Source organism: Meles meles, chromosome 3, assembly GCF_922984935.1.
Source record: "Meles meles chromosome 3, mMelMel3.1 paternal haplotype, whole genome shotgun sequence".
NCBI classification, from domain to species: Eukaryota; Metazoa; Chordata; class Mammalia; order Carnivora; family Mustelidae; genus Meles; species Meles meles.
In genome coordinates, this window is record NC_060068.1 from 52,634,293 (window position 1) to 52,662,271 (window position 27,979).

The 27,979-nt window shown below is 40.4% G+C and overlaps 1 protein-coding gene across 1 annotated transcript in view; it reads left to right on the plus strand.

Moving 5' to 3' along the window:
- Window positions 1–4,050: 4,050 nt before the first annotated feature.
- FBXL17 (F-box and leucine rich repeat protein 17) overlaps window positions 4,051–27,979 on the plus strand; it is a 512,415-nt gene continuing 488,486 nt past the window's right edge. Inside the window, exons 1-2 of the mRNA XM_045999573.1 lie at window positions 4,051–5,350; window positions 25,206–25,328. Coding sequence (XP_045855529.1) covers window positions 4,361–5,350; window positions 25,206–25,328 — 1,113 coding nt within the window. The 5' untranslated portion in view covers window positions 4,051–4,360. The remainder of the gene's footprint in view (window positions 5,351–25,205; window positions 25,329–27,979) is intronic.

Here is a 27,979-nt window from a genome sequence, read left to right on the forward strand (position 1 = left end):
TTTTTTTTTTTTAAGATTTTATTTATTTACTTGACAGACAGAGATCACAAGTAGGCAGAGAGGCAGGCAGAGAGAGAGGAGGAAGCAGGCTCTCTGCTGAGCAGAAAGCCCAATGTGGGGCTCGATGCCAGGACCCTGAGATCATGACCGGAGCTGAAGGCAGAGGCTTAACCCACTGAGCCACCCAGGTGCCCCGACCCTTTGAACAATCTTTTTTTTTTTTAAAGATTTATTTATTTATTTATTTGACACACACACACACAGAGAGCACAAGCAGGAAGAGAGGCAGGCAGAGGCAGAGAGAGAAGCTGGCTCCCCACTGAGCAAGGAGCCCAACGCAGGGCTCGATCCCAGGACCCTGAGATCATGATCTGAGCTGAAGGCAGCGGCTTAACCCACTGAGCCACCCAGGCTCCCCTCTTTGAACAATCTTATCTAGTCTTCCTGCTAAGAGCCTTTCCTTCTCTAGTTCATCTTTTATACAGTTACCAGATTATGGTTCCTAAAAACTGAACAAAGTCACAGTCTTCCCGGTGTTTACAAAAGTCAAAATAAACATGTGATAATGAGGTATAAAGAAAATAGAATAAGGATAAGAAGTGGGGCACCTGGGTGGCTCAGTGGGTGAAAGCCTCTGCCTTCAGCTCCGGTCATGATCCCAGGGTCCTGGGATCGAGCCCCACATCAGGCTCTCTGCTCACCAGGGAGCCTACTTCCCTCTCTCTCTCTCTTTCTCTGCCTGCCTCTCTGCCTACTTGTGATCTCCATCTGTCAAATAAATAAATAAAATCTTTTTAAAAAAAAGGAAAAAGGATAAGAGGAAAGAATAAAGGAGGGGATAATTCAGTTTTAATGGGATAAAAATGACATATAACTATATAAGTTCAGGATATATGCATCAGGAAGGAGTAATTTTAGGTAGGGTGGTGACCTTTGATTATAACAAATGCTAATGACCTTCAGCCAAAAGGCCAGCAGGAACGCACCCACAGTCAGACCAAGTTGGGTTTATTGGCTTGTCACAAGGACACAGCACACAAAGAGGAACTGTGGAGAGTCTCAGTAAAAAAGTTATAAGACTTATTATTAAAGGATTGGACTTGTGCTAGGTGATTGTAGGAAAGTTCAAGCCTTTGCTCTGAATTGGATGCTGTCAGGAAGCAGGTAATTCTATGATTGAGTATTTTAATAACTGTTTTCTAGAAGGTAGGAAGAACAGAGCAAGGCTAAGTTATAATGGTTAAAAAACAGAAGTCATGGGGCGCCTGGGTGGCTCAGTGGTTTAAGCCGCTGCCTTCGGCTCAGGTCATGATCTCAGGGTCCTGGGATCGAGTCCCACATCGGGCTCTCTGCTCAGCGGGGAGCCTGCTTCCCTCTCACTCTCTCTGACTACCTCTCTGCCTACTTATGATCTCTCTCTGTCAAATAAATAAATAAAATCTTTAAAAAAAAAAAACAAAAACAGAAGTCATGTATATTAGCCTGAATGCTTGGTCATTCTTGTGGTATGGGGAATGTTCTTGTATTTGCTTTGTTCAGACATGATTACAGAAAGGTCTTATTTTTGGCTGGTCTCTTATGGTTACAGAGTAGCCATGACTGATGTTGATGTTTTGTGAGATTGTCGATGTTCAAAGGAACACTCAGATCTAGCTGAGAATGCCAGTAACGCCAAGGCCCAGCTAATAGTTCCAGGCCAGCTTCTGGTTGTTCTTTTTCTGGAGCTGCTTTTCTTTTTCTAACTAAAAAAACCCATCAAGCACTCTAATTGTCTCTAAATTGCTACTTATAACTCTTACTCATAACTTGGTTTCCTGAATATTTAGAATATTTATCAGGGTTATTACTTAGGGTAATTCGTTCTCATCATAGCTCTGGTGACCACAGCATGATTACGTTGCTTACTTAATCATTACTAAAATACACAAGATTCTCTGCTACATGACCTGTTTATGACTGAACAGCTCTAGAACTGGAAGAACTAGTGCTGTAACTTTCAAAAACCACTTCAAAAATCTGTCACATACCTCATATTCTGAAAGCAAGATGTTAGATTATATGTGTAATTCTTATAGGTCTGCATGGTGCCCAGCTATGTAGTAATCACATGGGGAGCTTGTTAAAATCAGGTAGAGATTCTAGGGCCCCAACTCCTGAGTCTGATACAGCCTAAGTTTTTGACATTTATCCATGTTTTAAAATTTTCTCTTTTTAATTGCTGAGTAATATTCCATCAAATCAGTGTACCAGCTTATTTATTGATGGACATCTGGGCTGTTTATAGGTTTTGGTGATTGTGAATAAAGTTGCTATGAATATTTATGTGCATGTCTTTTTGTAGATACATTCTTTTCTATTTCTCCAGTAAATATCTGTAAGTGATATTAGTGTATAGTGTATATTTAGCTAATATGAAACAAATGGGTCCACAATTTTGACATGAAGCAGTAAGATTTAGAACATCCTCTACATTTGCTCAAAGTGCAGCTTGGTAGAGATGGCAAAGGACCTGTTATAAGGCCTCAGAAACCCCCGTCACTACCAACCTCTTCACCTCAGTATTGGAGCTCTGCAGCCCTAGAGGATTCCTACACAGTCCCAGAGGGACCAGAACTATGTGTATAATATTTGTAGAAATGTTGTTTGGGCACTGCATTTGATAGTAACAAATATGTAAAACCCTTTGACACATCTTTGCCTCTAGGTTTCTTGGAATTCCACTGCACTGTGATCAAGCTTAGAAACAGATCCCTGAATGCTGACAGGCCTAAAAGTCTTGTATTATCCCTTTCCATCTCCTTACCTCCTCTTTTATACTGATGCATTCCCATCATCTAAGCCTCTTTCAATTTGTCTCGCAATACCAGGTACCGCTCTAATCATTGCCCTATTTCTTTGGTCTCACGATAGTCAAGCCTTCTAAAGGGTTGTCTGCGAAGCCTATTTCCTCTTTCTCATCTGGGTCACCAAAGTCCGCCTAGAACTGTTTATCATATACTAGGCAATGCACAATCGTTTTTTTTTTTTTTTTAAGATTTTTATTTATTTATTTGACAGAGATCACAAGTGGCAGAGAGGCAGGCAGAGAGAGGAAGGGAAGCAGGCTCTCTGCCGAGCAGAGAGCCCGATGCGGGGCTCGATCCCAGGACTCCGGGATCATGACCCGAGCCGAAGGCAGAGGCTCTAATCCACTGAGCCACCCAGGCGCCCTGCACAATCGTTTTTAAGGTGTACGATGGATGGACAGATGGGACTTCGAGAATGCAGATGACAGTCATCTTGCAGCCTGGTTGCTGGATGACTCAATGGGTTGAGAAACTGTTTTACCTTTTCGGCGTGCATAGGTAACTTGATATATGCTTTCACTTTGAAATAAAGTTATGAAGTCAGCAGTCGGCCGCAAGCAAGTATAAAAACAAGTGGAAAACACGATGCGGCACCACTCATTAGCTCCTCACGTGAGAACGCAGGGTCACACCACCCAAAGGCCACACATCTGGTGCTGCACCCGAGAGGCAGCAGAGTGACCCAAGTCGGCCTTCCGGCGGAACCTTTTAAGGCTCCTCCGTGGCTTCGGTCTCCGAGTCTGGGGGTGGGGGTGAGGGGAAGAGCGCAGCGGCTCCCGGCCAATGGCAGTTCTTGAACTTACACCTACAGACGTCAGCGCGGCTGTGCAAACGGATGTCACACAGCTGGCTCGGAAGCGTCTCCTCCCGTCCCAGAAAAGAGGCGTGGGCCCAGCGGCCTCCGCGAAACCTTGGGCGAGGGAGGGAGGGGCGTGCGCCTCTCCCCGCGAGCCCCGCGCGCTCGCTGGCCCGCTTCTTCCCAGCAGTCCCTGCCTAGCGGCGGTTGCCGGTGAGCAGCCGGGCGCCCGCGCCCCCGCCCCCAGCGCGTCGCCGCAGCCAGCTCCGCCCCCTCCCCGAGCGGGCCGCGCGTTCCTGCGGCTCCGAGCTGTGTCGCGGGCGCGCGCGCCGCCGGCGGAGCCGCAGTTAAAATGGTCCGAGCGGGACCCCGCGTTCCCCCCCCGCCGCCGCACTGACTGAGTCGGCGGGCCAGGCTTGGACTGGTCGCCTAGCCGGCAGGCTCGCTCTCTCCGTCGCGTCCCCAAAGCTCGCGCCCATCGTTCTCCCGGCTTCCCGGGGCAAAGCATGTAGCCCCCGTCGGGCTCCCGGGCGGCCCGCAGCTGACGCCCACCCCCCACCGTCGCGTGTGTGCCCGTGTGTGCGTGTGTGTGCGCCGGGAGGGCGACCTCGCCGCGGGCCCGAGGCCGAGCCAGCGAGCGGCCTGTCCCGCTGCCGGAGCTCGCCTCTCCGGGCCTCCCTACTTCCCCGTCCCGGTCCCCCTCCTCGGGGCCTTCTATATGGGCCACCTTCTCTCGAAGGAGCCGCGTAACCGCCCGAGCCAGAAGAGGCCTCGCTGTTGCAGCTGGTGCCGCCGCCGCCGCCCTCTCCTCAGGCTGCCCCGCCGGACCCCGGCCAAGGCGCCCCCCCAGCCGGCGGCGCCCGGGAGCCGGGACTGCTTCTTCCGCGGGCCCTGCATGCTCTGCTTCATCGTGCACAGCCCCGGCGCGCCCGCCCCCGCCGGCCCAGAGGAGGAGCCGCCGCTCTCGCCGCCGCCGCGGGACGGGGCCTACGCCGCGGCCGCCTCCTCGCAGCACCTGGCGCGGCGCTACGCGGCCCTGGCTGCCGAGGACTGTGCTGCCGCCGCCCGCCGCTTCCTGCTATCCTCGGCCGCCGCCGCCGCAGCTGCCGCCGCCTCGGCCTCGTCGCCCGCCTCCTGCTGCAAAGAGCTGGGGCTGGCCGCGGCCGCCGCCTGGGAGCAGCAGGGCCGGAGCCTCTTCTTGGCCAGCGTGGGGCCCGTGCGCTTCCTGGGGCCGCCCGCTGCCGTGCAACTCTTCCGGGGGCCGCCGCCGCCGGCCGAGCCCCCTACGCCCCCAGAAATGGTGTGTAAGCGGAAGGGGGCCGGGGTTCCCGCCTGCACCCCGTGTAAGCAGCCCCGCTGCGGCGGTGGGGGATGCGGCGGCGGCGGCGGTGGCGGCGGCGGCGGAGGGCCTGCGGGGGGAGGCGCCTCGCCGCCGCGGCCCCCCGACGCCGGCTGCTGCCAGGGCTCCGAGCAGCCACCGCAGCCGCTCTGCCCCCCGCCCTCCTCTCCCACTTCCGAAGGTGCCCCCACAGAGGCCGGCGGGGACGCGGCCCGAGCGGGGGGCACCGCCCCCTCGCCCGCCCAGCAGCAGCATGAATGCGGCGACGCGGACTGTCAGGAGCCCCCCGAAAACCCCTGCGACTGTCACAGGGATCCACCCCCTGAAACCCCAGACATCAACCAGCTGCCGCCATCCATCCTGCTCAAGGTGGGTCTGGGCGAGTGGCGCAGGGATGCGTGCTTTCCCCCAACCCCGGCCCCCGCCTCGGAGGTTTTCTCTCTCCTCCCCCTAAGCGCGGAGGAGGGGGTTCCCTGATAGCCAGAGAAGTCCGAAGGGGAGAAGCCAATGGGGAAGATGCTTATGGCCTGTTTTTTGAAGTAGAAAAACTTGGGAGTTTGGTTAGTGCCTTTTAATAGCTTGGGTTACCACAATTCAGGATTCATCTGTTACTAGATTCCCACTGGTTTAGAAACTCTTCGTAGATTTTCGAAAATATTTTTATCAGTTGAGGAATTTACATTTACTACTAAAGATTTTGGATATTAGTATTTGAAGGTCTTCCAACAGTACTTACCGGTTTGATAGCTGCTAGTTGATGTCGTTAACTGTGATCTTTAATTGAACATTTACCATGAACAGGCACTGTGCTTGAGCTTTATATACATAAAATCTTAATCACCCACTTAACGCTGTGAAATAGGTATTAACAACACCACTTTATACAAGAAGACATTGATATTTCAACGCTGTGTGCCTGCAGTAATAACTCAGGCAGAAGTGGTCTTTGCTCTCTGGGGTTTAGAATCTAGTGAGGCTTAAAGAGTTGACTGACTTGTCCAAGGTCACACACACAAAGGGTCAGTCTGGGAAAGTTAAGCCTGCTGGACTTGAAAGTCCTTTGATTTATGTTATTTTTTGTTGCCTTCCTACATTTTATTCCTTATATAGAACCATGCAGTTTGTCAGAAGGTAGAAACAAAAGTATTTTTTTGTTGGGAATATGGGTGAGTGGAGAAGATGTGGTTGTCCTATGGGATGTTTTTTTTTTTTAAGATTTTATTTATTTATTTGACAGACAGCGAGCACAAGTAGGCAGAGAAGCAGGCAGAGAGAGAGAGAGAGAGAGAGAGAGAGAGGAAGAAGCAGGCTCCCTGCTGAGCAGAGAGCCCAAGCAGTGCTCAATCCCAGGACCCTGGGATCACGATCCTGGGATCTTGACCTGAGCCGAAGGCAGAGGCTTTAACCCACTGAGCCACCCAGGCGCCCCTGTCCTATGGGAGTTTTGTCTCACTTCGAACTAAGTAAAATTTGCAGTTTTGTTAGTGCTAGTGAGAAATTTAATTAAGTGACGAAGTTAGTGTTATTATTACTAGTAAGTTATTTTTTCCTCATTGCCCTCCCCCCACCCCCCTTGGCCAACTTAATAAATGTAAACCTTCTTTTTCAGTATGGGAGATATTTAATACCGGGCAAAAATAACCTAGATAAGAATTTGGCTACTTTTACTGTTACTGATGTAACTATCATCAGTTACAATTGTTACTCTCGCAAATACACTTTTTTGATTAGAGTTTTTGCACATTTATAATCCTATGTGTTTAGATCTGTTTTACTGTGATACCAATGTTCTTGTAAATAATATAGCAAAAGAATGGGAAAGCATAACTTTTCCTTGAGTCAAAATGTAATGATTTAACTCGTATGGAGGTGTACTTTCTGGAGGAGTAATTGCCTACTCCGTGTTCAGGGTATGCATTTTAGGGAAGAGCAATTTTCTTGAGTCTTTTAAATCAGCAAATGACAAGTATCATCAGATATTTGGTATAGAAGTTTGATTTGCTGTCTTGTTATTTAGCAGGTAAGACCTTTTAAAAACCAAAACAAAATGCAAGTACTTTCTGCTTTCCACCCAAATCATCATTTCAGGAGGCAGAGAACATTTTAATGCCCCTCCCCCGCCAAAAAAGGGTACATGATCCCATAATAAAGAAAATTTGTTTAGATAAGTTTCGCTAGAATAGATTATCTGCTAAAAATGTTTTTTTCAGATTTCTCTGTGGACTGTTCAACACTTGGTTTGAAGGACATTTGAGGATTTTACTCATTGGATTTGCCCTGTTGTGCTGGAGTGTTTATTTATTTTAAAGGTGGTGGGGGAGGGGTTCTTTTTTTTTTTTTTTTAAAGATTTCTTTTTTTTATTTGACAGAGGACAGTGAGAGAGGGAACCCAAGCAGGGGGATTGGGAGAGAGAAAAGCAGGCTTCCGGTGGAGCAGGGAGTCCAGTGCAGGGAGGGATCCATCCCAGAACCCTGGGATCATGACCTGAGCCCCAGGTAGACGCTTAATGACTGAGCCACTTAGGCGCTCTGTGCTGGAGTATTTACACATGTTAGGTAGATTTTCTTGTATTAGAAACTTGAGTAAAGGTTCTCTGTGTGTGTCTTATAGTCATAGATGTATTCAGCATGAAGTGAGTTAGGCTATTGGAATGAATTGAATTGAGGTTTTTCAGTGTTTACCAATCCATTCCAACTTTTAGGAATAGGGCTTTTGGTGGAAGAGGCTCTGTCAACATAGATTTTGTTCATTGTTCTATCCCCTCCGCTAAGTGCAGTGGCTGGTATTTAGTAGCTTTGATTTAATATTCATGAACAAATGAATGGCTAGGTGTTTAGGAAGTCTGGGCTGATACTCTAGGTGAATATACCATGCCACTAAGAAAAGCCTCTAAGAAATGTTAATATCCTGACCTGAGTTGTTTTGTGAGCCAAAATAAAAGCCATGTGATGGTGAAAGGGTCTGGCTCAATTTTTGGTTAGAACTGGAAGTGTTTTTCTTGTAGACGAGAAGACTCTAGGAGCTATGATGATGTTTTCATTTTTTAAAGATTATATTTATTTGAGAGAGAGAGAGGGGACAAATAGGGGGAGGGGCAGAGGAAGAGGGAGAAACAGTCTCCTCACTAGGCAGCCCAATGCCAGACTCAGTCCCCAGACCTTGAGATCATGACCAGAGCTGAAGGCAGACACTTAACTGACTGAGCCACTCAGGTGCCGTATGATGATGTTTTTATAGTACAAGAAGAACTGTTGCATACAGAGATACAAATCTATCACCTCTATTGGAAAAATTTTTAGAAAGCATGCCCTTCGTCCCTAATAATGGGTCAGTAGCCTTTATGACTGTATTGCTGTTATCTTTTGTACCAGAAGTTACTGTAGTTGTAAAAAGGCGGGGCCGGGGGGGGGGGGGAGGTGGTGGGATGTGGAGGAAGGAGAGTTTGAAAGAGAAATGTAAGGAAATGTGATTTAAGGGTTGTTTTTAAGGAAATCTACCAGCTTTTTCCAGGTAAATTTTTTTTCCAGGCAAAAAGCAAAACAAAAGAAAACAAACAACCCCCCCAACAGACAAAAACCAAAAACCAAAAAAAAAAAAAAAAAAAAACCCAGCAAAAAACAAAACCCAAACAAACAAAAAACCAAAACCCTACCTAAATTCTTTTTCTGGATGGCAGTTCATAGGGCAGATTTTTGGTTCAATATCAAAAGATTTTCTTTTAAAATTTTCTTTTTATGTAACTTGCCTTAAAACATTAAAATAATGCAGGTAGGATAAAAGTTTGTCTAGATTCACCCCTAGTTTCTCATCTAGTTTCCCCTCCAGAGGTAACTAAACACTGTTACCAGTTTAGATTATTCTTCAAGAGCTGCTCTGTAGAGTATGGTAGCTTAAAGTAGTTAAAATTAAATCAAATTTAAAATTCAGTGTCTCAGTCACAGTAGCCACATTTCAGGGAGTAGTAGTCATGTGTGACTGGCTGGTACCATACTGGACTGTGCAGATCCAGAACATTTCTGTCTTTGTAGGAAGACTTGTGTAAACCTTCATAGCTTTTTTTCATAAATGACATCAAAATGTTCATGTTGTGAATTTTGTTAATAGTATGGCTTGGAAGTCTTTCCTTATTAGTAAGTAGTGTATGTATATAGCTTCTTTCATTCTATTTTTCTCATTCATTCATTCTTTCTTTTTTTTTTTTTTTCTTTTTGGTAAAATGTTTATTTATTTAGGGATGCCTGTTGGCTCAATTGGTTAAGCAAGCATCTGCCTTTGACTAAGGTCATGATACCAGGGTCCTGGGATCTAGTCCCACATTAGGCTCCTTGCTAGTGGGGAGTCTGTTCTCCCTCTGCCTGCTGCTCCCCTTGCTTGTGCTCCCCCCACTCTGAAAAATTTAAAAAAAAAAAGTTTATTTATTTAAGTAATCCCTACACCCAGCCTGAGGCTTGAACTCACAAACCTGAAATCAACAGCTGCATGCACTATGGACTTAGCCAGCCAGGCACCCCCTTTCTTCATTCTTTTTTGACTGCTGCATAGTATTCCATAATGTTATACCCTACTGTAGTTTTCTATTATTGAATGGTTCCAACTTACTACTACTACCAACAATGTTAACAGATGTTTTCTGTGCATATATAGTGAGGGTTTTTTTTTTTTTTGGCAAATTTCAAGAAGGTGGAATTTTAGGGTTGAAGAATATGTACATATAGAAATTTAGAAAATCCTTTCTACCAGTATGAACTGTGTAAAAACAATGAATTGTTTCTTGAAATAGTGAGCTTTAACTTCAGAACCTGAAGAGACATTTGAATTCTGATTACTCCCCACTTCTTTTGCGTGAAAAAACAAGCCTGAAGACTCCAAGACATTTTAGATAATGAAAGTCGGACCCTGGACTGGAATCCCTCTCACTATTTGCAGGCCTAGAGAGCTTTTCAATATATCATGAAAGAGGGTCTCAGTAATCTTCTCTTAGAGATTTTATGAAAGAGATTCCTGAATTGGGGTTGGCAGGGAGGAGCTTACACCAGACAACTTCTAAGCTATTATGAGTCACAGGCTAATTTTATAATTGGGTCTGTAGGGTTGAATTGTGGTCTTTAAGAAATCTGAGAAGTAGGGAAGGCTCTTCAAAGGTCATCTGTGGGAATAGCATTTTCTTAAGGACTTTAGCCTGTTACAGTTGATCTTTTACTGGTTGATGGCTTGGTTTGGATGAACTGAGGTAGCTTCAGTCTTTGACACCTGTTGCCTTTATAACTTAAAACAGTCCTGCCTTGTGATATCACAATTAGATTTTTATATTGTGGAGCCACTATGCAACAATTTTACTAAATAATAGCAGTGGAATACTTTTCTTTTAGTGTTAATATTTGAGTAACTGGTATTTTGAGATCTGTATTTAATATTTAGAGACTTTGTGTGCTTTTGTTTAGGAATCTTGCTCTCTGTCAGCAGACCTAGTTTTTTTTTTTTCCCCCAGAGAAAACCAGGTGAGAGATCCACAATCTGTCACCACAATTAGAAAACTGCTGCACCATGCATGCACCCCTAATAATGTGTTAGTAGCTATTAAGTCTTGATTTTTTACACCTTTATTGCTAACAGGTTGTTCTAGTGATCAAGAAAGAATTTTATAAGAGAAATGTGCTTTGGGGGAAGGCTTATATACCTGACCTTTTTTTTAAAAATATGAAAATAAGGATGAAAGCAATGGAAATGGGAGTCAAAGAAAAAAGTAATACTACTTTTTAAAGCCTTGAATGTAGACTACTAGTGGGTAAGAGGAACTAAGTTATATGTAGCATTTCATGAATGCTTAACTTACTACTCCAGTACCAGATAACCTCTAGAAGGTATATCTCTGCAATTCTAGGGATGAGTTTAGTAAGCTCTGAAATGGAATGTTGTTAGGAAGTCAGGTTCTAGATTTTTCTTTGTTGAAGAATGCCAAGTAATCTTGATTAACTTAGACCACAAAAGGTGAGATTTGTTTCTTATCTTGAGAATTCTGTACATTTTGGTGCCTTGTAATGTAGCTGTCAAGGGGATAATCATGGGCCTCCCCCCTCTCCCCCCCGCCCCGCCTTTGGGACATCAAGTTGTATAAATGATAGGGAATACAGAATAATAAGTGAAGGCATATATGAAAACATTTAATATTAGCATAATAATTTCCGAAAAAGTTGCTAAATTTTGGCTGAATATAATTTTTGTTTTTCAAGAGTCTTGCTCAAGTTTGGAGCCAAAGTGGTGTGCTAAGAGCATCTGTGTGGAGGAAGTAGCTAGAATAGTGATGGGTGATTGGTTACATGCATACATACATATGTATATTCCCTACTCCTGTCCTCTTGAGAGGGCCTTACAGAAGCAATGCCCAATAACAGTGTATGCACTTAGCATCCAGATCTTAGCCTCTAAAAACCATTCTCTACTAAAATGAATCAGTGTTGTTGGAGAAATGGCTGATTACAGAACTGGTACCAGGAAAGTACAAGATGAGCCTAGAATATTTTGTCCTAGAGCATAAGGAAGTGCTCAAAGAATAATGGGTATAGGTCGGAAGGACACATCCTTTTTTAGTATCTCTTCCTAAAATACTTAAAAAAAAAGTTTTGTGTTTTGTTGAATTCTGTGACTGGCTCTAGAATAAAACTTATTTTTCTGTAAATTTCATAATATCTGACTCTACTGTAGAGTAGCAATCTGTAGTAATAGTTTGGATTTTATAAGTTTGCTGTGCCTTAAATTTTAATGATTAAATTGCAAGAAATTATTTTAAATTATAGACTAGGGAATAGTTTTAGGTGACTTCCCTGTGGGTGTGTGGTTAGAAAAGTATCAGAAGTAGGTTTTGCGCTTCTGTTTTTCTGAACAGTACTTTATTCAAGTGACTATTTAGTACATGTTACTTTCAAGATTTTGGCAGGTAATATGAGTAGAATATTTAAGAGGCAAGGGATGATATACATGGAAAAAAGTTGAAAAAGGGCAGAAAAGTTGAACTTGGTTGAAATAGATAATTCTGAGATGATTGTGAAGAGGTAATCTATCTGAATCTTAAGGATATTATCTGCTTAGTTATTTATTATAATAGGTGATGTTTGTGTATGTGCACTTACATTGTCTCAAATGGGAATTCAAAGATTCTGGGAAGAAAAATGATAGAATGATAGAAATACAGAGCTTTGTGGATGTTTTTTTTGGGGGGGAAACAGCTATATTGATATTTAATTTACTCATTTTAAGTGTACAATTTGAGTTTTTTTAAAAAACATTTTATTTATTTGAGAGAGAGAGAGCATGCATGAGCAGGGGGAGGGTCAGAGAGAGAAGCAGACTCTGTTGAGTGGGGAGCCCAACAAGGGGCTTAATCCCAGGATGCTGGGATCATAACTTGAGCCAAAGGCAGATGCTTAACCAAATGAGCCACCTAAGGCACCGCTACAGTTTGAGTTCTAATAAGTGTTCAGGGCTGTACAACCATTATTATAACCCAGTTTTAGAACACCTCAAATAGTTTCCTTGTGCCTCCTTGCAGTCTCACTCTGCAAAAGTCTTTGCAATTTCTGCTCACACCCCTATCCCCGGGCAACTACTGATTTGCCTTCTGCCTATATAGTTTTTGTCTTTTCTAGGAATTTCATGTAAATGGCATCATACAATAAGTCGTCAGGAATATTATGGGTTTTTTTCTTTTAAGATTTTATTTATTTGACAAAGAGAGCAGAGGGAGAGGGAGAAACAGGCTCCCTGCTCAGGAGGGAGCCTGACACAGGGCTTGATCCCAGACCCCGGGATCATGACTGAGCTGAAGGCAGATGCTTAACCAACTGAGCTACATAGGCACCCCAAGAATATTTTGTTTTATCTTGAATACCTCTGTATCTCTCATGACACCCAGCATAGTCCCTGACACAACAGGAATCAATATAAAATAACTACACAGGTTTGCTTCTTTTCAAGTATTATTTCTGTAACTTGCATGCCATCTGCTTATTCATAAACTTTTATAATAATACTTGATAACAGATAAAATCTCCTTATCAAAAATTAGATGGCCAAATACAGGTATTGGCTTTTTTGATTTTCAAGTACTATAAGGTTCTGGGGGATAGGTCTGACCAAGTGTTAAACAACAATGTGTTTTGTGGAAGTTTTTTCAGTTTGAATTATCTTTTGAAATTTTATACTGATGCCTTGGTCAAAAATAGAATCTTTTTTTTTTTTTTTAAGATTTTATCTATTTATTTGACAGAGAGATCACAAGTAGGCAGAGAGGCAGGCAGAGAGAGGGGAGGAAGCAGGCTCCCTGCCGAGCAGAGAGCCCAATGCGGGACTCGATCCCAGGACCCTGAGATCATGACCCGAGCCGAAGGCAGCGGCTTAAACCACTGAGCTACCCAGGCGCCCCAAAAATAGAATCTTTCAAGGCTCAGGAATATTTGGATGTTGCTGGGAGTGATTATTTCAGATTATATCTGTGATATGATTTGTACCTTTTCTGGTAATTCATATTTTAGTTGTGTTTTCCAGATCTGCCACTAAAGATCAAGAATATTGGGGCACCTGGGTGGTTCAGTGGGTTAAAGCCTCTGCCTTCGGCTCGGGTCATGATCCCAGGGTCCTGGGATTGAGCCCCGCATCGGGCTCTCTGCTCGGCAGGGAACCTGCTTCCTCCCCTCTCTCTGCCTGCCTCTCTGCCTACTTGTGATCTCTGTCTGTCAAATAAATAAATAAAATTGTTTAAAAAAAAAAATATTAAGTTTGTTTTCAACCCAGGTCCTGATTAGAAGTCACTGCTGTTTCCCAGTATCCATTCCCCTCATATTCTTTTTAGTAACGGAATTTACCATGTTCTAACTTGGCATGTGGTCACCTAATTAAAGGCTGTTTTTCAGCCTTTCTTGTAGATAGGTGTAGCTCTGTGACTAAATGTTAGGTAATAGAACATGAGTGGAAGTAATGTGTACAACTTCTTTGTCATACCGTAAAAGCAGCTGCTTGCCCTTTGCTTCCTCTTCCTTTTTTTTAGGGCTAGACCATTCGGATTATAAGAGTAAGCCATCTTCCACTTAGTAGCTGAAGGCAATGATGGCAGAGCAACAAGGTACAAAATGATAGCTCCCTGGATCTTCTGCATCCTTAGAATGCCTACACCTACTTAGTTTGAATTTCTGTCATGTTCAAACTACTGCTAACACACCTTTGTTAAAGTAAGCAATTTCCTGGGTTGATATAAGTGACATCCCAATGTTCTTCAGGCTCTTTTTTCCCCTTTATAGTTTTCTTTATTTAATAAAAATGTTGTTACAGGTCAGTCCTTGACAGACCAACATTCTCTTTCTTCAACTTTGAAGTACACTTTCTCTTGAATCTCAAATTATCCAAAGAAAATTCAGAAATGCCTTTGACTATATAATCTTAAAGCTAGTGAACGCATCTCAAGTCATGGTGTCTCTCACAGAAACCGAGGTACATGTGCACAAATGTTGGCTAAATGACTTAAGAAGATAGTTTGGAGGAGAAGTAGTTATTTTCTCAGAAGTTAAGATTTGGGAGATTTGGGAGAGGGTATTTTAATGACAGGAAGAAATACAGGGATATTTAAATATTGTGTTAGATATCTATTTTTATGTAACAAATTATGCCAGCAGTTGACAGTTTAAAACCACAAATTTTATTATTTTATATTTTCTGTGGGGTAATAATCTCTTTGAGATTTAGATGGGCCCCATTTGATCCCGGGTTTCTTATGTGGCTGTATTCAAGGTGTTGACTGGAACTATTCAACTGGGGTTGAAGAATTCCTGTCCAAACTTACTCGTGAAGTTGTTGGCAGGCCTCAGGTCCTCATTGCTGTTGGCTACATGCTTAATTAAGTTCCTTGCCATGCCCTGTGGCTTCTCCATAGGGCTAACAGCAGCATGGCAGCTCACTCCTCCCAGAGCAACAGATCCAAGATCACCCAAAAATGGAAGCCACAGTTTTTTTGTTTTTTTTTTTTTAACCTAATCCCAGAAGTAACATCCTAGCAGTTTTGCCATACTCTGTTCATTAGAAGTGATCAGTCATTAAATCCAGTTCACACTCACGGAGAGCATTATGTAAGTGTAAATAAATAACCATTGTGCAGATTGCCTACCACAAACAAAGATCTATTATATATGCATTGGAATATCAGCTTAATATTTTGCCTTTTTATTTTTAAAAGCAGTTTTTTTTTTAAGATTTTATTTATTTATTTGACAGAGAGATCACAAGTAGATGGAGAGGCAGGCAGAGAGAGAGAGAGGGAAGCAGGCTCCCTGCTGAGCAGAGAGCCCGATGCGGGACTCGATCCCAGGACCCTGAGATCATGACCTGAGCCGAAGGCAGCGGCTTAACCCACTGAGCCACCCAGGTGCCCCTGCCTTTTTATTTTTAATCCATCTTTTCTGACCAGTTTTATCTACCCTTCACACACTTAATAGATTTCCTTTCAGCTGGATAACTAAAACTCATGGAGATCCACCTAGATTTAGTCAGTTATCTGTGGATTATAACAATCATCTCACTTTAACAAAAGAGCAAACTAATGTTCAAAGAAAGTACAGTCCAGGGGCGCCTGGGTGGCTCAGTGGGTTTAAGCCTCTGCCTTAGGCTCAGGTCATGATCCCAGGGTCCTGGGATCGAGCCCCGCATCGGGCTCTCTACTCCGCAGGGAGCCTGCTTCCTCCTCTCTCTCTGTCTGCCTCTCTGCCTAGTTGTGATTTCTCTCTGTCAAATTAATAAAATATTAAAAAAAAAAAGAAAGTACAGTCCAAAGTCAGATATATTTTAAACAAGGTGCTTCATTGTTCCATGACCATGTTCTACATATCTTTTACGTGTTAAGGGGTGGATTAACCCCTTAAAACCACATAGTTCTTTAACTTTAAACAAATGGTCTACTTTCCCTGACTGAATCTTTATTTTTTCATCTTATAAAATGAGGAGAATGAGCATAAAAATAACCACAAAAGAGGGACATCCAGCTATAGCTGCAGGAAGAGTGGCGAATCTTTTCCATAAAAATAAAGTAAAACTGGGCAAAATTGCCTACAACTATTTGGGCTTTGGAGATTGAAGGCAGAAAAAAATTGAGAAGCATTTATTCTTGGGAAAATTGCTAGTGCTTAAGAACAGTTGATGTCTACAGCATTCTTGCATTCTCCAATTCCTTTGGCAAGAGCCAGAGTTTGGGAAACTAGCAGCCTTGCTGCCAGAGGCTAAGTCAACTTGTGGCAACATGTAAAAACCGGTATATGTCAAGTTGAAGTGATGAACTTGATAGGAAATATAATAGTGAAAACCCACATATTTGCAAGTCTTAGGTTTTGGTGCCAATTGGGATGGGTCAGACCTTGGAAGTGAGAAAACTAAAAAGGGATAAGCTTCACATATCCTTTGTTAACTGTGAAACCACACACATGTACAGGGGAGACCTGAAGTGTTTAGCAAAAGACATGGGCCAAGGCAGACTTGAGAACTGGCTAAGCCTTGAATGTGCTCTTCCCATCCCCGGCACAGATTGAAGAGCGGGTTTGAGATGTATGAGCATACCTTTGCACAGACAACTAGCTGAAAATAAAGCTATGCAGACATAGGGTAACCTCCATTGGAAGCCAGAGTAAAAAAGTATGTAAGTATTAAAACCTGAGCAGAGATATCAACACTGCAGGGGACATAGATCCCACAGTTTAAGGCCAGGGAAATTAAAATGTCAAAAAAATTCTTGGGGTGGCTGACTGGCTGAGTTGGTAGAGCATATGACTCTTGATCTCAGGGTTGTGAGCCTACTACAGGGCTTGAACTTAGGACCCTGAGACCAAGACTGGCCTGAAATCAAGACCTGAACTGAAATCAAGAGTTGGATGCTTAACTGATTGAGCCACCTGGGTGCCCCTAAAATATCTTTTCTTTTCTTTTTTTTTTTTTTAAAGATTTTATTTACTTATTTTAAAGAAAGGAAGAGAGAGTGAGAGAGGAGAGAGCATGAGTGAGAGGGAGAAGCAGACTCCCCACTGAGCAGGGAGCCTGATGTGGGGATTGATCCCAGGATCCCAAGATCATGATCTGGGCTGAAGGCAGATGCTTAACTGACTGAGCCAGCCAGGCACTCCTAAAATGTCTAGCTTTTAACAAAAAGCTATGAGACATGTCAAGAGACAGAAAAATGTGACCTATACTAAGAAAAAAAAAGTAGTTAATAGAAAATAACTATGAGTGGGCTCAGATATTAGATTTAAAAGCCAAAACTATAAACATGTTAAAAAACAGAAGGAAGTATTCAAATTATAGCAAAAAATATGACACTGACTCAACAAATGGTGAATCTCAATATGAAGAAATGGAATCTATAAAAAGAGTATTTCATTTTTTTGGTGTTATTATAAATGGAAATGATTTTTAAATTTCATTTTGAATTATTCACTGTTAATATGTGGAAATATTTGCTTATTAGCTCTAAATTTTTTGTGTGTGTTCTTTACGATTTTTTATATATAAGAAAGATCATGATATTTGTGAATAGAGAACTTTCTAATTCTTCCTTTCCTGGATGCCTTTCATTTCTTTTTCTTGAATAGTTGCCCAGATTGGAATCTCTAGTATAATGGAGAGAGCAGACATCCTTGTCTTGTTCCTCATCTCAGGGGAAAAATGTTCTGTCCTTCACCATCAAGTATAATGTTAGCTATGTGTTTTTAATAGATGTGCTGTCTACCAAGTTAAGGAAGATTCCTTTTATATCTAGTTTCCTAAGTATTTTTATCAAGAAAGGATATTGGATTTTATCGAGTGATTTTTCTGTATCTGTTGAGATGCCATTAAAAAAAAAACCCAATTCATAACATCTAAAAGCAGTGAGAGGAAGATAGTGCTGTATATAAATGGAACAGGATTTCAAAGGATTCATAGCTTCAAAAATAATGGATTTTAGAGAATATTGAACCAATGTTTTTCCAGTGATGAGTGGGAAAAAAACCCACAAAAAACCTGTATATACACTCAATTCTGTATACACTCAACAGTTGTCTTAGGAAAAAAGGAAAAAAAGAAACAAAAATAATGTGTTATGAGTAAAACCTGAGAAAATGTTCATCAACTCATTTCAGCTACAAGAAGTGCTAAAAGATGTACTTTAGTTTGAAAAGCAATGAAACAGTTGGAAACTTGTATATTCCAAAAGGAATGCAAACCGTCAAAAATGCTATTGTATTACCTTCTTGATCTACTGGAGGAGGGGGTGGAATTCATAGGTAATAAAATAAAAATTTGAGGGTGCCTGGGTGGCTCAGTGGTTTAGGCCGCTGCCTTCGGCTCGGGTCATGATCTCGGGGTCCTGGGATCGAGTCCCGCGTCGGGCTCTCTGCTTGGTGGGGAGCCTGCTTTCCTCTCACTCTCTCTGCCTGCCTCTCTGCCTACTTGTGATCTCTCTCTGTCAAATAAATAAATAAAATCTAAAAAAAAAAAAAATTTGATACCAAAAAACCCCCTTCATTTTATTAATGCAGTGTGTTAAATGGATTTATTTCTACATTTGGACCACTTTTGCATTCCTGGGGTAAATCCTACTTCACCATGGTATATAATCCTTTAATATGTACTGGATTCAGTTTGCTGATATTTTGCTTAAGATTTTTGCGTCTGTATTCATAAGGGACATTGGTCTATAATTTGCCTTTGTTTGGCTTTAGTATCAGGGTAAATCTGACCTCATAGAATGAGTTAGGAAGTGTTACCTCATCATCCATTATAGAATAATTTAAGGATTAGTCTTAGTTCTTCAAATGTATCCCTAATTATTTTCTCTGTTCCTTAGCTTTCTTTGTTGGAAGTTTTTTGATTACTGGTTTAATCTTTTTACTTCTTACAGTTCTATTCAGATTTTCTATTTCTTCTTGAGTCAGTTCTTTGGTACTTTGTATGCCTTCTAGGAATTTGTCCATTTCATCTAGGTTATTTAGTTGGCATAGTATTTTATAATTCTATTTCTGTAAATTTGACAATAATATCTCTATTTTCATTTATGATTTTAGTAACTTGAGTGTTCTCTCTTTTTAGTCTGGTAAAGGTTTGTCAGTTTTGTTGATCTTTCCAAGGATTTAACTTCTGTTTTCATTGTTTCTATTATCTTTTTAGTCTATATTTTTTTATTTGCTCTGATTTTTAATTTCTTCCTTCTGCTTGGCCTGTATTTAGTTTCCTCTTTGTAGTTCTGTAAGTTGGGAGGTTAGGTTATTCGTTTGAGATCTTTATTCTTTTTAATACAGTTATTTACAACTATATTCCATAAATTTGGGGATGTTGTATTTTTGTTTTCATTTATCTTAAAATGTTTTTTATTTTTCCCTCTGATTTCTTCTTACTTATTGATTGTTTTCAAGTGTGTTGTTTAATTTCCAGACATTTCCAGATTTCCTTTTGTTACTGATTTCTGATTTTATTCTTTTGTGGTTCAGAGAAGATACTATATATGATTTCAGTCTTTGAAAATTTATTGAGACTTGATTTGTGACTAACAGTTTATCCATGTTCACTTGAGAAGAATGTATACTCTGTTGTTGGATGGAGTGTTGTATAAAAATATCTGTTGGCCTACTTGGTTTAAGTGTTCAGATTTTCATTTTCCTCATTTATCTTCTGTCTGGTTGCTTTATCCGTTATTGAAATGGTGTGTTGAAGTCTCTAAGTAGTGTAGAGCTGTTTATTTTTCCCTTCAGTTCTGTCAGGTTTTGAATCACCTATTTTGGACCTCTTTTGTTACACATACATATATAATTATTGTATCTTTTTTAGTGGATTTATCCTTTTATCATTCTGTAATTTTTTGTCTCATAACAATTTTTGTTTTTAAGTATATTTTGTCTGACAAAAGTGTGAACACTATAGTTCTTTTCTGGTTACTATTTGAATAGAATACATTCTTCCGTTCTTTTACTTTTAACACATGTGTGTCCTTAGATCTAAAGTGAGTCTTTTATAGACACTGTGTAATTTGATCATCTTTTTTTTTTTTAAAGATTTTATTTATTTATTTGACAGACAGAGATCACAAGTAGGCAGAGAGGCAGGTAGAGAGAGAGGGGGAAGCAGGCTCCCTGCTGAGCAGAGAGCCCGATGAGGGGCTCTTGGATCCCAGGACCCTGGGATCATGACCTGAACTGAAGGCAGAGGCTTTAACCCACTGAGCCACCCAGCCACCCCTGACCATCTTCTTGTTTCATTCCTTCATTCTCTATTTCTAAGTTGGAGAGTTTGATGTTTTTATATTTGATGTAATTATGATAAGGAAAGACTTTTGCCATTTTCTTTGTCTTATACTTTTTGTTCATCAATTTCTCCATTGCTCCATCTGTATTAGATATTTTTAGTGTACTATTTTGATTACCTTCTTTTTCTTCTAGTGTATGTATGTATGTGTATATATACAGAAATACACATTATATGTATTTTTTTTTAGTTACTTTCTTAATATTTGTTGTAGGGTTATAATTAACATCACAATTTACAACATTCTAGTTTGAATTAATACTGTTCTGTTGATCTTGAGCCTACAAATAGAAGCAGAGAGCCTTTCTCTCTGCTTCTATTTGTCTAGGCACACCTTACTTATGGCATGCTCCACAGATATTTCTGCTACCAGGGCCCCTATTAATAGCTTGGCCAGGTCTTCTGGTTCTTATTATGACATATGTAATGCACCAGGCACCATCTAGCCACATTGAGGGTAGAGAGAAAGAGTACTCTTGGGGCTCTGCCCTTATTAGAGTTCAAGGGTGGAATGTCAAGGGTTTTGCAGGTTTACTCTCTGTTGGCTAATTTAAAGCAGAAAAGCAGGAATTAGGTCATGAGAAGGGAGAAACAGGGTCACTCAAGCAGTCAGTTATCTAAGTTACCTGGAGTTTTCTGAAAGACGTTAATGGGTGGTGAGAAACTAGTTCCTTTTGTTGTTTTTTAGTAGTTATGTCATACAGTTGGCAATAATGTTTACTCAAGATAAATGTTTTTTTGAAATGGATGTCATGGCAATTACAAGCTTAATATTAGACATACTAAAGTGAAAATTATTGTCAGACACTTAAACTACGAATACCAGTATAGTTTCATGGTATATAAAAACTTTGTTCCGGGGCGCCTGGGTGGCTCAGCGGGTTAAGGCCTCTGCCTTCAGCTCAGGTCATGATCCCAGGGTCCTGGGATCGAGCCCCGCATCGGGCTCTCTGCTTGGCTGGGAGCCTGCTTCCTCCTCTCTCTCTCTCTCTGCCTGCCTCTCTGCCTACTTGTGATCTCTATCTGTCAAATTAAAAAAAAAAAACAAAAAAACTTTGTTCCTATATTTATGTTGTTATTGTTACAACTTACACTTTTATGTGGGCTTTGTGCCCATTCATATAGATTTATAATTATTGTTTTTATATAGTTGCCTTTTCAGTCACATAGAAAATAAAAGGGGTGCAAGGGGCCATACTGCCTCAGTTTTTGTTTATCTAGAAATATTCTAATTTCTCCATCATTTTTGGAGAATAGTCTTGCCATCTATAGAGTACTTTCAGCACTATATGTTATCTCATTGCCTTTTGGCTTACATAGTTTCTGATGTGAAATCAGTTGTTCACCTTATTGAGACTCCTTTGTACATGATGAATTGCTTTTCTCTTGCTGCTTCCAGGGTTCTCTCTTTGTCTTCTGACAATTTGATTATAATGTGTCTGGGTGTAGAGTCTTTGAGTTAATTTTTTGGTGTTCGCTGAGTTTATGAATGTCTAGATCCATGGCTTTCATTAGGTTTGTCAGGGATCAGCATTGTTTTATTTATTTTTAAACATTTTTGAAAGATTTTATTTATTTGAGAGAGAGCAAGAGCCCACGCAAATGGCAGAGGTGGAAGCAGAGGAAGAGGGAGAAGCAGACTCCCCACTGAGAAGGGATCTGGACATGTGGCTTAATCCCAGGACTCTGATAGGATCATGACCTGAGCTGAAGGCAGATGCTTAATTGACTAATCCACCCAGGTGCCCCAGCATTGTTACATTTAGACTGAAATTTCTCTTCCTTGGCCTGTGATTACAGTTTTGGCTCAGTTTTAAAAGACTTTGCTGTACTACTTTGGGTTTCTTCTGTACACATGCAGCTTTGTGGTTAACTTGGGATTTTTGTCACTTTATACACAGAGTTTAAGAGTTTAAGGGTCTTCTTTTCTCATCCTTCCTTTACACTCTTTAACTTAGAGGCTTCTTTTCTTGGTTCTCTGGCTGGAAAGATAGAGTTTCTTTCAGAGTTAGAGTTGCCTCTGCTGCTATCACTTTTGTATAACTGGAGCTACTTTTATTTATTTATTTTTTAAAGATTTTACTTATTCATTTGACAGAGATCACAAGTAGGCAGAGAGAAAGGAGGAAGCAGGCTCTCCGCAGACCCGAGAGCCTGATGCGGGGCTCGATCCCAGGACCCCGGGACCACGACCAGAGCTGAAGGCAGAGGCTCCAACCCACTGAGCCACCCAGGCACCCTAGGAGTTACTTTTATTTTATTTTTTTAAAGATTTATTTGCTTTACAGGGGGAGGGGCTAAGGGAAAGGGAGAGATAGAATCCTAAGGAGACTCCCTGCCCAGTATGTAGTGTGATGCGGGCTTGATCCCATGACCTGAGCTGAAGCCAAGAGTCAGATGCTTAACTAGCTGAGCCACCCGGGTGCCCCTCAGGCTACTTTTATGGTAGAATGTTAAGAAAAAGATAGTGAGGATTCCTTTCACACTCTTTGGTCCACAGAGTTCTCTTTGCTGGTTCTACTGGAAAGATGCTTTCACTTTCAGGGTTTTAGGTGCCTGCATAGCTGCCCCATTGCAGCTCTGTGACTGAGGCAGTATTTGGGACTTGGCCAGCAGAGAGAAAAAGAGAAAAGGGAAAGAAGAGAAAACCCAAAACGAGGATTTTTCTCATATTCTCTGGATCACATTCTGTCCAGAAAAATGGCTTTCTCTCTGTATTTTAGTTGTGCCTTACATACACTTCTGCACAGGGATCATCCTGTTCCATGATGGGAGGTAAAAGGAAAAAAAACCTCAGGAAACTCATTACTTTTATTAGTCATTCTGTAAGTTTTGGCTCACATCCCTGGTCCATCTGTTATTAACCTTTTAGAGTCCTGAGTTAATTGCTTTTTGTGTTGTCATGAGTGGGTGTGAGAGGCTTTAGTGGGCTCAACTCCATCTTTGCTTGTGATTCTTAAATATATTTTTTATTTCTCACTAGACCCTTGGAAGAGGAATGATAGTTGTGAAGAGGAGGCAGTTATTTTCCCCAGGTTAAAGATTTAAGCATAGTTGAGTTTTAAGCTTAGATGTCTACAACTTTTGTTGCCTGGAGGTTTCCATTTTAGATCATAGTTGTGATAGGAATCATTTATATACTGCTTAACTCTGTTCCAGACCTTGTTCCCAAAACTTTATCTATACTTGTTTGGTCCTTGCAGTAACTCTGTCAGGTCAATACTATATTATCCCCATTTTAAAGATCAGGAAATTGGGGTGTCTGGGTGACTGAATTGGTTAAGTATCTGACTTTGGCTCAGGTCATGATCTCAGCATCCTGGGATTGAGCCCCGGTGTCTGTCTTAGTGGGGAGTCTGCTTCTCCCTCTCCCTTTGCCCCTCCACCACTCGTGCTTGCTTGTTTCGGCTCTCTCAAATAAATAAAATCTTTAAAAAATAAAGGTAAGGAAATTGAGGTACAGAGAGATTAGGTAATCTGCACAAGGTTACATAGATAATAAATGGTGGAGCCATGATTTAAATCTAGCATAAGACAGTTTAGTGTGAGAGCATGTGTTCTTACTAAAATTTTCACTTAGTATTATGGAAATTTTCATATACAGACCAAAGTAGAAAATATTATAATGAACATGGTCCCTGCCATGTATCATTCAACCAATTTTAATAGTTTTCAATATTATTCCTTTCTTCTTTCTTTCACCAACTTTGTTTTTGATAAAGTATCTGAAAGCAAATTCTAGATAGCATTTTAGTTATAAACTCTCAAATATGTAACTAAAATGCATTATTAACTAAAATGCATTATAGCTTTAAAAACATAATATAACTACAGTATGGATATAACCACTATAAAATCAAAACCTAAAAAGTGAAGATTAATTTTCTTTAAATCATCTAGTATCTATTTTGTGTTCAGTTTTATCTGATAGTCTCAGAACAATCTTCTCATAGTCAGTTCAGTTAAGGATTTCAGTATGGTCCACACATTGTATTTGTTGGTACATATCTTAATTATAAAGATTCTGTATTGGTCCTAATCCATCTTTTTGTGATTTTAACTTTTTAAATCTCTTTTAAAAATTAGCCTTTTATTTTACAATAATCTAGAAAAGTTGCAAAGATAGTAGAGTTCCTGTATATTCCTTAACTGTTTTCAATTTTCCCTAATTTAATTATCTTACTTTACCGTGGTACCTTTACCAAAACTGTAAAATCAGTATCAGTATAGTCCTTCTATTGATGTTTTTCCAATTCAGGATTGCATTAGTTGTCATTTCTCCTTATTCTACCCTGATCTGTGATAATTTCTCCATCTTTCCTTGTTTTTCTGACCTTGAATTTTTTTGAGAAGTTCTTATCAGGTATTTTTTAGGGTGTTCCATATTAGAATAAACGATATTTTTCTCAGGTTTTGATTGGGGTCATGAATTTCTGGAAAAAAATATGATGGAGGTGAAATGTCTTATGATATATTTTCATCGTTCTTTTAAAAAATTATATGAAAGTTCACCAGGTTCCAAGGTCAAAACTGTAAAACTACATACCTTTAAAATAGTCTCACTTTCATCCTTCCCTTACTAATCTTTTCTCCTTTTCCCTAAAGGTAAGCATTTTTATTAGTTTTTGGCTTCTCGATCCCATCCTTTTTTTTTTTTCTTCTAAATATTGGCAAACTCTCTTTGTGTTCCCTCTGCTTTCCCACTCCCTCCTTTTACATGAAAGGTGATATTAGCACATATTCTTAGCTCTCATACTGTACTTCCTCTTTAGGCTACTCCTTAACAATGACTTTTCTAATAATGGCCCTTATACTCAAGATGGTTTTCTGTTTTAAAAGTTAATTTTTTCTAACTAATAAGAAACTTTTCCTGTGCCTTTAAAGTGATTAGTACATATTATATGGTTCCTTTTTTATTTACAGATATTTTCCAATTTATCCCTGGATGAGCGTTGCCTTTCTGCCTCATTGGTTTGCAAGTACTGGCGTGACCTTTGTTTAGATTTCCAGTTTTGGAAGCAGCTGGATCTTAGTAGTCGTCAGCAGGTATGGAATCTAATTCTAAGAAACTCACTTTGACCTACTCAAAAAATGTCTTTATTCCTCTTCAGAAATAACTTCTTTCATGTTGTAGTTTTCAAGATAGTTCAAGTGGCTGTAATTTATAATTACATGTTTAGTAATTTTTTTTGTGTGTGAATCATGTTAAAGCTAGGTTTTGTGGTGAAGAAGATATTTTTTAATGTGGATTGATTATTTTGGGTTGCTTCTTAATCCTCTTTGTCTAAGTCCTCTGTATCTTCTCCCTTTTTTCCTTACCTTCAAAGAAAGTTGTTAAACTTTTCACCTTTTTGGGGCGAGGGGTTATGAATATTAGTTTAATAGTAGAAAACGATGGCAAGTGTTTATATAGTACTGCTGATATGCCATGTACTATTCTATGGGCTTTAAACATACTAAAGGATTTTATCCTTCTAACATTGTTATGAGTTGGTACTATTATTATTCCTTTTAATATATTATTATTACACTATTAATAGTATTCTTATACTATTGTTATAGGTGAATAGTATACATTCTTTTTTCAAGATTTTATTTATTTGACAGAGAGACAGAGATCACAAGTAGACAGGCAGGCAGAGAGAGAGGAGGAAGCAGGCTCCCTGCTGAGCAGAGAGCCCTATGTGGGGCTTGATCCCAGGACTCTGGGATCATGACCTGAGCCAAAGGCAGAGGCTTAACCCACTGAGCCACCCAAGCGCCCCTAGTATAAATATTCTTTTTTTTTTAAAAAGACTTTATTTATTTATTTGATAGAGATTGCAACTAGTCAGAGAGGCAGGCAGGGAGAGAGAGGAGGAAGCAGGCTCCCTGCTGAGCAGAGAGCCCTATCTGGGGCTTGATCCCAGGACCCTGGGATCATGACCCGAGCTGAAGGCAGAGGCTTTAACCCACTGAGCCACCCAGGCTAGTATAAATATTCTTATACAGTTTTTATAGTTGAAGATTTAGAAGCAGAATGGACTAACGTATCTTGTTTTAATTTTCCAGTCTTCTTTATTGCCTGACTGCCTAGTGTGTGTCTATATGGTGGCATAAATTAGGAAAAAAGATAGTAGTGTTTATTTCATATAATTTGTTGTACTTGTTGGATTCTTCTTTTAGACTTGGTTGTTAGTATTTTGCATTAGGAATACATAAAAATATCCAAAAAGAATACGATTTTATTAGAGTGCTGAACCTACTCCAAATCCTTCCATGATATTTTTAGGTAGTGGTGTGCTGGTACATGTTGAATAACTAGCTTTCAAAATAAACAAATTGAAAGCTATGTATTATAATATTTGCTGGTCTTTGTGGTGCAGATGCTCCCACCATGGCCAATTTCAGGCTACCAGTGTGGTATCACTGAATGCAATGATGTCACTGATTTGGAAAGAGGTACATGTTACAGGCTCTTTTAAGTTCGTACAAGCCAAATTCAGCACACCACTGGTAGTTCATGTGTTTGTGTGTGTCTGTGTGTGTATAACTCATACACTTTAAACAAAATAAGCAAATTCCTGAGCATTTGTATGTAAGTTCCTTTTTGTTTTTCTGCCTCATTGGTTAGAGGTTGAAATAATTACAGAATTAGTCATTTCCCTGCTTGTGTCCATGAAATTTGTGTCTAGGAAAATGGTGAGTATTTAGTTAATTGTGGCTGGAAGAGTGGAAAGAAGTAATGTGAAATAATACATTGGCTCTTACTTCATTAGTCCTGGATATCTGAGCTATTTGTATAAACTCAGACTAAGAATAGCCTTTCACCCCTACTGGTAGTTAGGTCTGGAGATGAAAAACAATAAAAATAGAATGGGAGGTATGCCAGAGTTTTAGCTTTGAAGGTAACTGTCTGCATTTTTTGGCTTTTTCCAACAAGTATAAAGGTAGTTGCAACCTTGGCTCTTACTTAGTATTCCTGAACACTCCAGTTATTTCTTCTGTTCTAAATTTCATCATGTGCATTTTCTTTCATCATTATTTGTCCTCAAGGGACTTGAATAATACTAACTTTGTTTTCTTTTAAATTTTTATTTATTTATTTTTTTGTTGACGTTTACCTGATGTACAATGTTAACATTAGTGTCAGGTATATAATATAGTGCTTTGACAGTTCTGTATGTTATGCTGTACTCATCACTATACAGTGCTATTGCCACACCATTGACTGAATTCCCTATGCTGTACCTTTCATCCCTGTGATTTATTCATTCTGTGATTGGGTAGGGAATATGTAGAGGCTGGTTTTTTAAAAATTATGTTTGAAATTCAGATGACCATGTGAGTTTTTAGCCACATGAATTTAAGGTTACTTGTATTTAGTTTGGAGTTTTCTGATAAGAGCTTTTGATATGGACATTTGTATGTAATCTTTGGTGTGCTGATAAACAAAATGATGTATTTTCTTATCTATGTGGTAGTATTCTGAAGTAAGTAGTAAAATTAAAATTTACATTTTGTGGCAGGTATCTCCTAATTTGATTAGGTATAATAAATTACAATTCATAAGAGCATGATGACTGATATACACTATTCGCTGGGCTAAAAATAGACAATAAAACATTTAAAATCTCAATACAGTTTTGTTTATGGGGAGTTTTGGTGAGTTTGGACGTTAAAGTGACTTTCCTAGTAAGGACAGATCTTTAGGCTTT